The sequence below is a fragment of the Helicoverpa zea genome, chromosome 13 (genome assembly GCF_022581195.2).
Source record: "Helicoverpa zea isolate HzStark_Cry1AcR chromosome 13, ilHelZeax1.1, whole genome shotgun sequence".
In the NCBI taxonomy this organism is placed as follows: Eukaryota; Metazoa; Arthropoda; class Insecta; order Lepidoptera; family Noctuidae; genus Helicoverpa; species Helicoverpa zea.
The window spans coordinates 8,168,039-8,177,348 of NC_061464.1; the positions used below are offsets into that span (position 1 = coordinate 8,168,039).

Consider the following 9,310-nt stretch of genomic DNA (forward strand, 5'->3'; position numbering starts at 1 on the left):
TACTGTAATTTTTTTGACAAGTGAGTATCTAAACTGTTGAGACGCTATAACCAAAGTCAATAAAACTCATTATATACTAAATAACAAATTGAATATTACAAGAAAAGTGTGCATTTTAGCAATTTATCTGTATTTTTCCCGAATTCCTTCGATTTTTCTGGTTTTTCGAGGAACTGTATATATAGTGGGCTGGATTTGAAACATCTCCTTTAATTCAAAATCAAAATATATTTTTTTTAATTTTTCAAATAGGCCTTTGATTTTAGACCTTAGCTTCTAAAAAACTTAATATTTTAAAGAAAATTATGATTAGAAGAAGTTTTGGACGGAATCCTTAAAAAGGGTGTAGGTTCCATCAGCAAAACCTTTGGCTCCATTTACGCCTCTGTGCATGATTTCTTCAATTCTTGCTCGAGCGGCTGCAGGAAAAATATACAATATAAGATAATAAAATCCCACCCAAAACAAAAATGTGAAAGACTGCCAAGTTCGATAATATGGGAATGCTTCGCCTATAAAAGAAGTGAGATCTGAATAAGTACCAAGTTCCATACACATACCTCAGTTAAAAATAGTTACTTTTTTAATGATGTTACTTGGCAAGTTTTCATACACCTTGTTATAAACCTACTAAACGCAATGAATCAAGTATTTAATTTTCTATTAAAACTTGCCAAGTAATCATCATTAAAAAGTAACTATTTTTAACTGAGGTATGTGTATGGAACTTGGTACTTATTCAGATCTCACTTCTTTTATAGGCGAAGCATTCCCATATTATCGAACTTGGCAGTCTTTCACATTTTTGTTTTGGGTGGGATTTCATTTATTTTTGTAAGGTTGTTTATTTTATTTTTTTCTTATGATGAAGTTAGTTAAAGAAATGTCTCATTTATACTATTTTTTAGATTTTTTAATATGCACTATGTTTCTTACAAAGAAATGAACTAGATTAACTAAATGGACTAGATTTACCAACTGACTGACATGACATGTTATCATATATTATGTTCGTGGATCAAAGTTACACATTCGTTATTTTCGAAAGTAATTCACACTTGGCCGTTTTCAGATTTTTACTTTACTTTGACTAAATACAAACCTTTGTACCATTCGAAGATATATTATATAAATATAGATAAATTTAGTTCGTTTTAGTTCCTTAGGGGAATAAATTTACACCGGGTATAAAACACCTTCATTATTTTGAAACCGACTCACACTTGGCCATTTTCAGATTTTTCCCTTTAACTTGACATAAAGACCTACCTCCATGCCAAATTTCAAGTCAATACGACCATTGGAAGTGGTCTAGGTTTTTGATGAGTGAGTCAGTGAATAAGTGAATAAGTGTATAGTAAAAATAGCGATTTTCTGACGTCAATATCTCAAGACCTACAATAGGTATATTAATGAAATTTTGTATTTTAGATAAGTGAGGGGGTCTCAACAGATACTAGAAATTTGATATGCGTAAATAAAATAGATTTTGAGTTACAGGGGGGTCGAATTTGGCCCGAAATGGTTCGTGTAATATAACCCACGGCCGGTGTGTCGCTTTTTTGCTCGAACTTGGCGGACACACTGCCGTGTGTCTAGATACGGTTTAACATACGACGCATGAAATCACATACACCTTATTTTTCTATAAAAAATAAAATGAATCATCAAATCAAAAAACAAAAAAAGAATTTTGCAATTCAGTCCACGCGTCTTCGAGTAATCAATGAACATACATAAAATAAAAAATAATAAAACAAAATCAAGACGAATTGAGAACCTCCTCCTTTTTGGGAAGTCGGTTAATAAATGCAATATGCATGTCCGAAAGTAAAAAGTTAAAATCCACTTCGGTAATTAATATTAAGGTAATTAATTATACCTACATCCTTCTCCAAAGTCTGACAAATACTATTCTGAAAACCGCACCAAAATGAGTTATGCCTAACTTGAGATAATCGCTCACACACAAACATACATAGAGATACTAAATACTAATAAGTAAGTACCTACCTACATGTGATTTTTATTTCTGTTGCATTTCTAATAACAGGAGGATACAACCTGTTGTTGGTACAGCAGTAGTAAAAAAAATATTGAAAAAGGTTACATTCCAGGAAATAAATGTAGTATATAAAAATAAATAAAAAGTATATAAACGGAGGCTATTTACTGTAAAAAATGTATAGCTACATACTATCCTGTAACAACTCAATTTCAGCGATAACCTGCCTACTTGATTTTTTATCGAAACGTGATTGAGCAATAGCTACCATTAAAATGTACTCAAAATAAGCACGACAAATTATTACCTGTATATTTATATTTTATATAATTCACTGACATGATGCTCAAACCGACACAAAAAAAAACTGGCCAAGTGCGAGTCTGGTTCGTCCACGAAGGGATCGGTACCTACTGTTTATCTATACTAATATAAAGCTGAAGAGTTTGTTTGTTTGTTTGAACGCGCTAATCTCAGGAACTACTGGTCCGATTTGAAAATTTATTTCAGTGTTAGATAGCCCATTTATCGAGGAAGGCTATAGGCTACTTTTTATCCCGGTACGGGAAGTAGTTCCCACGGGATGCGGGTGAAACCGCTGGCAGAAGCTAGTCTATTATATGTATCATCATCATCATCATCATCATCAGCCTATCGCAGTCCACTGCTGGACATAGGCCTCTCCAAGTGCACGCCACTGAGATCGATTTTCGGCTGCTCGGCATATTATATGTATATGTTACTGTAAAAAGCCGAACTATGGTTAATCCTAAGATTTACCGACATGAGTTAGTAAATGTAAGAATGTATTAAAAAGTTACGATTTTTTCGGACTTCTACCATTTCAATTCAATACAAGCTAGGTTTTACCTCCACATCTACATATACTTTTATTAATACAACTTCGAAATAAAAAATCATTTAAATTGTTACAATATTGCGTAGGTTTTTGACTAATGGTTACTTAAAACAAATGACGATAAATTGATTCATCATTGTTTTATTCCTAAAACCAATATTTACAAGTCCACATTGGTAAAACCTAGCATGTACTGAATTCGAATAGTAATAGTCCGAAAAATCGTACGTTTTTTTCAGTATTATTGCTATAGCAATAACAACAATACTTCATAAGTGGAATTTTTAACTATCGGGTCCATGAGATACAATCAAGTCCGATGACAGACGGACAGCGAAGTTTCAGTGATAGGGTTCCGTCTTTCCTTTTAGGTTCGGAACTCGAAAAATTAACGTACCCATAACTGGTGCAAGGATATTGCCAGCGAAACCCATAGGTTTTGCAGAACTGGCTGGGCCAGGCGTTGTTTTAGCACTTTTACTAGAATTTTCTGTAATTTCAGCCTCAGTTGTTTTAGATTCAGCCTCTTCTTCGGCTACTGGTTCTTTCTTAGCTCTTTTCTCTGGTGATAATTCTTTCTTAGTTGTTTTATTATCAGCCGTCTCTTTTTTAGCCGTTTTATCATCAGCCGTCTCTTCTTTAGCAGTTTTATCATCAGCCGGTTCTTTTTTAGCCTGTTTGTCATCAGCCGGTGATTCTTTAGCTGTTTTGTCTACTACTAGACCTTCATTAGCCTCCTTATCTGTAGGTTCATCGTTGCTTGGATTCACGTTCGTTGATGTTTCATTTGCTTGTACACCATATTGAATTATCTGAAATAATGTATTTAAAGTATATATATTAACAGCGCTAAGTATTTACTGGCCAAACATACTACCTTAATACAATTTTAATATCAGTCAATAAATTCGCTCATCGACTTTTGTAGTCGAGATCTTGAATCAATATTTTTAACACCTTTTAAAAGGAACAATTTGTATATTATTCCACATTCTATAACCAATCGGATTTCACGCACAAATATTAATGTTCATTCGCTTTATTTGATACTTGGTGTTACAGTATTGTTCAATGACATCAAAATAGGGTCTTTTGAAAATTTAAAATTATCTCGTCACTTGTTTATTAGTAGTCTTAAAATTTCTTTTGTTAGATAAACACCTCCCCAATTCTAAGGACATTTGCTCATCGCACTGGGCAAATGTGTAAACACAATTTAATTCAGTTAATGGCATATTCTAACAGACATTTCGGAAGTATTATTTCAGATTGGTTCAGTAGTTTCGGGGCTTTTCGGGTACAAACAAACAAAAAAGTTTCCTCTTTATTAAATTAGTATAGATAAATGACTTTTTACACGTTTTACCACACTTCGTACAAAAACTATTATTTTACTTACCGCGATAAAAAGCAAATAGAATGCAACTCGACACATTTTTATTCCAATATTTAGTTTCGTATTATAGGTGGTGACTACTCAGAGTAAATTTCTGAACTAACAATGCGACGTCAAGTCGTAATTGGTCACACCGGTTGGATTTTAATAATGTGTTTCCTCTGAAATCGATATCATGTTGTACAGAATGATTAGTTACGCCTATAGTACTTACAAAAACGAGTGATTGTCCCATTGTCACCTACTTTGTGGGAACTTATTTGAAAGGGAGGACCTTGCCTCAAAAAATCAAAGGTTTTTTACAGATTTAATACATTTTGTAGATTATATCATAGCAATAGTGTTTGTTTAAATAAAAATAGAATTTGACGTGCTTTTTACTTTACAGCGATTTTATGGCGTGTAATAAAATAGAATTGAAAATTGTTATTGTAATGAATTTTCATTATATGCATATACAATTAATTACATAGGTACCTTTGATTTGTTGCCACGCGGTTTCATCCGCGTCTCGGGGAAATTTCATCCCGTACCCGCATGAAATAAGTAGCTTCTTAAAAATTAAAGAATTATTAAAATCGGTTAAATAGTTCCGGAGCCTATTTGATACAAACGAACAATCAAATCTTTATATATTAGTGTGGGAATGTATCCGAATATCTGATTGATTGAGTGAAAGTGTTTTAGATGTGTATCCGAACGATGAGAGTGAGATGATGAACGAGAGGGCATGAAAGAGAACGAACGAGAGAGGACTTTGAGTGCATTATGCTTTACGATGGTTTTACGACGATATGATTGAAGACGATGTTAAGATTAGTTTAATTAAAAGGATTGTGATTTTTTGTAAAAGCTGCTAGTTGATTGCTAAATAAACGATAAGAAGAAGAAGATTTGCCGTTTCGCTGTTTTTACCCCTACAAATTGTGGGGGCTCGTCCGGGATACGCAAAATCGGCGAGCGGCGGCGTGCAGGAGCACGTGCCCGACGTTGGAGAAGAAGACCCGTTACAGGATAGCGCGAGCGCGGCAGCGGCGGAGCGCCTGCGGCGTTGAACGTGGAAAGTATAATACGTAGCCAGGAGTACGATTTTACGACGTTTATGATGCCAAGAAACCGAAGTAAGAGTCAATCGTATGACGACGAAGATGGCGGCGTACTCGATCGGCCAGCGCGTGCTACATTTAATTACACGGAAGATGTTATAAGGAAGTTCGACGGCAGGGACAGGGCATATCCTGTAACAAAGTGGATTCAAGATATAGGCGACAATGGTGATATCTTTGAATGGTCGCAGACACAAAGATTGCTGGTGGCGCGGCGTTCATTGACGTATTGACGTATATTCATTGCGAGTATGTGTTGACTATAGGTTAATTAACAAGAAGATGGTTAAAGATAAATACCCGCTACCCATCATAGATGAACATATTGATAAGCTGGCTGCTGCGAGGGTGTTTAGCGCCCTAGACCTTAAGAATGGATTTTTCCACCTGAGAGTTAGCGAGGAATCTATAAAGTATACCTCCTTCGTTACTATGACGGCTCAGTATGAATTTTTAAGAGCTCCGTTTGGCCTATCCATCTGTCCCAAGGTTTTCACCCGTTTTATCTCAATAATATTCAGGGATCTGATTACTAGAGGTGTTGTTGTAATATTCATAGACGATTTGTTAATTCCAGCATTAACAGAGGCACAAGCTGTCGAGAGGTTGCAAGAAGTTTTGCAAGTTGCTATGGAGTATGGACTAGAAATAAACTGGTCAAAGTCACAGCTGCTGGTGCGGAAAGTAGAGTACCTTGGGCATGTAATCGAAGGTGGAGCAGTTACGCCATCGCCAGGAAAGACCGAGGCGGTCCTAAAATTTCCTGAGCCCAGAAATGAGAAGCAACTGCTCAGTTTCTTGGGACTTTGTTCATATTTTAGAAAGTATATTCAAAACTTTGCTACTATAGCCAAACCTCTCACAGATTTGTTAAGAAAAGACAGAAAATTTGAGTTTCATGATGAACATAGATTGGCATTCAACACTCTGAAGAATAAATTGGCAAGTAAACCTGTTTTAAAAATTTATGATTCAAAAGCACCCACTGAGCTGCATACTGATGCATCTTGTGTGGCATATGCGGCTATACTACTACAGAAAGACGTTAAAGGTAATCTCCATCCTGTATATTATATGAGCAAGCGAACTACTGATGCTGAAAGCAGATACACAAGCTATGAGTTAGAAGCCTTGGCTATCATCGAAGGAATAAAAAAGTTCAGACACTACCTTTATGGAAACCATTTTAAAATAGTTACTGACTGCAAGGCATTTCAGATGACATTAAATAAAAAGGATTTGGCAACATCACCCAGGGTAGCAAGATGGATTTTATTTCTGCAAGACTATGATTTTACTATTGAGCATCGCGAGGGATCAAGAATGAAACATACAGATGCACTGAGCCGAAACCCATATATTGCAACCATATTTTCAGACTTGCATAGTTCATTGAGACGTGCACAAGAGACTGACACTGGACTCAAGGCCATTAAGAGTATAATTGGAAGAAGAAAAACCATATAATGATTTTTATTTGCATGATGGATTGTTATGTAAAGGAAAGGAAAGATGCTTGGTTATACCACAAAGGATGGAGGTGGAAATAATCAAGAGAGCACATGATAATGGTCATTTCTCAAAGAAGAAAACTATTGAATTGATAAGTAAGGACTATTTCATAACTCACCTGGATAAGAAAGTTGAAGAGTATATATCTACCTGTATCCCATGTCTCCTTGCTTCACGAAAAGAAGGTAAACAAGAAGGATATTTGAACCCCATAGAAAAAGGTGATACACCCCTACATACTCTGCACATTGACCATATAGGACCACTTACCGAAACTCGCAAACAATATAATTACATACTCACAGTTGTTGACGGATTCACTAAGTTTGTGTGGCTGTTTCCTACAAAGAGTACAACCACTCAAGAAGTATTGAGGAAGCTGGAAATACATCAACAGGTGTTTGGTAACCCTGCAAGGATTATCTCTGACAGGGGTACTGCCTTTACGAGCAATGATTTCGCTGAGTATTGTAAGCAAGAGGGAATAGAGCATGTTAAAATAACCACCGGCGTTCCAAGAGGGAATGGTCAAGTGGAGAGGGTGCATCGGACAATCATCGGGGTCTTGACAAAATTATCAGTGGAACAACCTACGTTGTGGTATAAGTTGGTGAGTAGTGTGCAAAGAGCGCTCAACAGCAAATATCACAGAAGTATCAATAATACACCTTTCCAATTGCTTCTTGGAACGAAGATGAGAAGGAAGGAAGATGTTGAAATATTAGATTTATTAAAACAAGAAGAAAGGGAAAGTTTCATTGAGGATAGGGAAGAATTAAGAAAGAGTGCCAAGCAACAGATTCTAAAGATTCAAGAAGAAAACAGAAGAAATTACAACAAGAAGAGAAAGCCAAGCAGGAAGTATGAAGAAGGTGGACTTGTTGCTGTGAAGAGAACCCAATTTGGAACTGGCCTTAAACTCAAGCCAAAGTTTTTGGGACCTTACAAGGTGGTGAAGGTAAAGAGAAATGATAGGTATGATGTAGAGAAGGCTGACTCACGAGCGGAGGGTCCTCTCAGAACTACAGCATCAGCAGACCATATGAAACCATGGCCTGACTATATGAGTGACACAGAGTGAAATATAAGGGCATTACTTACCTTTGATTTAATAGTATGGAAGGATGAATGACCTATAACCGTAATGTTCTGTTACCAGTGTATGTACTTAGTATACTTACCATTCATGTTGATTGTTGTAAACAACCTTGTACCTAGTGTGGTGTAAACAATATTTTTAGAAATGTATTGCTTTTATAATTGTAACCATTGGCACTGTCTTATGTCTCAGTAGTTAAAAGATTTAAAGTATGTAACTGTAACCTTTAAGATTTATTTTCGTGTGCTTAGTCTGAGGACAGACTAAGAGCAGGACGGCCGGATGTGGGAATGTATCCGAATATCTGATTGATTGAGTGAAAGTGTTTTAGATGTGTATCCGCACGATGAGAGTGAGATGATGAACGAGAGGGCATGAAAGAGAACGAACGAGAGAGGACTTTGAGTGCATTATGCTTTACGATGGTTTTACGACGATATGATTGAAGACGATGTTAAGATTAGTTTAATTAAAAGGATTGTGAATTTTTGTAAAAGCTGCTAGTTGATTGCTAAATAAACGATAAGAAGAAGAAGATTTGCCGTTTCGCTGTTTTTACCCCTACATTAGTATAGATTGCCTATTATATCTTATTTAGTAATGAGGTGGGCTCCGTATCCGAATTTACGACGACCAGTAAGCAAAATGACGAGAGTAATGCTGTTTGTGGACCGTGTAGCAACAAAGACACTCTTTTATAATGTTAATGATAATTACTGTGAATAATAATGCTTAAACGAGAAGAACACAAGAAATCATCATCATCATCATTATTTTGCCCTTATCCCAATTTTATTTGGAGTCAGCGCAGCATGATTTCTCCTTCCATACTCTTCTATCTGCCGTCATCTCACAAGTAATATTCTTTCTTACCATACCTTCCACACAATCCATCCAGCGTTTCTTTAGTCTCCTCTTCCACTATATCCGTCCACAATAACACACATATTACCTAACGTATTTAATTAAATGTGATTAGGTACGAAACACCCGATAGGTTAGTATTATATAGTGTGTATAAGAACGTACGTGACATACCTGCTAGATTAGACCAACGACGGCCAATTCTCAGGTACCGGGTGCTACAGGTACGTAAAATTGTACTCACTTTTCTTATAGTCTGAGGTCTGATGTTTACGTATGTTGTATACAATTTGAAATGAATACCGCCAGACACGTTCCGTTGGCAGTTTTTTTTTGCCAGACACATTAAATATCGACAGTATTAGCGCCTTGCGAAATAAATTATCCATTATTATATAGCCCGTATTATATCATTTCTTTATAATTCATCATAATAAATAATCTAAGTGTTTATTCCGAAAATCACACG

At 35.9% G+C, this 9,310-nt stretch overlaps 2 protein-coding genes across 2 annotated transcripts; one reads left to right on the forward strand and one right to left on the reverse strand.

Annotated features, from left to right (window-relative positions):
- Positions 1–280: 280 nt before the first annotated feature.
- Positions 281–4,299, reverse strand: LOC124635966. Its single transcript, XM_047171931.1, has 3 exons — positions 4,264–4,299; positions 3,262–3,676; positions 281–419 (listed from the first exon to the last, which is right to left on the reverse strand). Exons 1-3 carry the CDS (start codon positions 4,297–4,299, stop codon positions 310–312), a joined length of 561 nt encoding a protein of 186 aa, XP_047027887.1. The 3' UTR covers positions 281–309.
- Positions 4,300–5,648: 1,349 nt separating this feature from the next.
- Positions 5,649–7,959, forward strand: LOC124636064 (uncharacterized protein K02A2.6-like). Its single transcript, XM_047172017.1, has 2 exons — positions 5,649–6,417; positions 6,869–7,959. Exons 1-2 carry the CDS (start codon positions 5,649–5,651, stop codon positions 7,957–7,959), a joined length of 1,860 nt encoding a protein of 619 aa, XP_047027973.1.
- Positions 7,960–9,310: the final 1,351 nt, after the last annotated feature.

Bases quoted from the DNA above. Each gene is read 5' to 3' on its own strand.
- LOC124635966 (XM_047171931.1), bottom strand. From the start codon at position 4,299: ATGTGTCGAGTTGCATTCTATTTGCTTTTTATCGCG. The intron at 3,677-4,263 runs GTAAGTAAAATA...ACATTATTTCAG, and splicing joins TCTATTTGCTTTTTATCGCG to ATAATTCAATATGGTGTACA. The intron at 420-3,261 runs GTACGTTAATTT...TTTTTCCTGCAG, and splicing joins TATCCTTGCACCAGTTATGG to CCGCTCGAGCAAGAATTGAA.
- LOC124636064 (XM_047172017.1), top strand. From the start codon at position 5,649: ATGGTTAAAGATAAATACCCGCTACCCATCATAGATGAACATATTGAT. The intron at 6,418-6,868 runs GTAATCTCCATC...TGTTATGTAAAG, and splicing joins ACTACAGAAAGACGTTAAAG to GAAAGGAAAGATGCTTGGTT.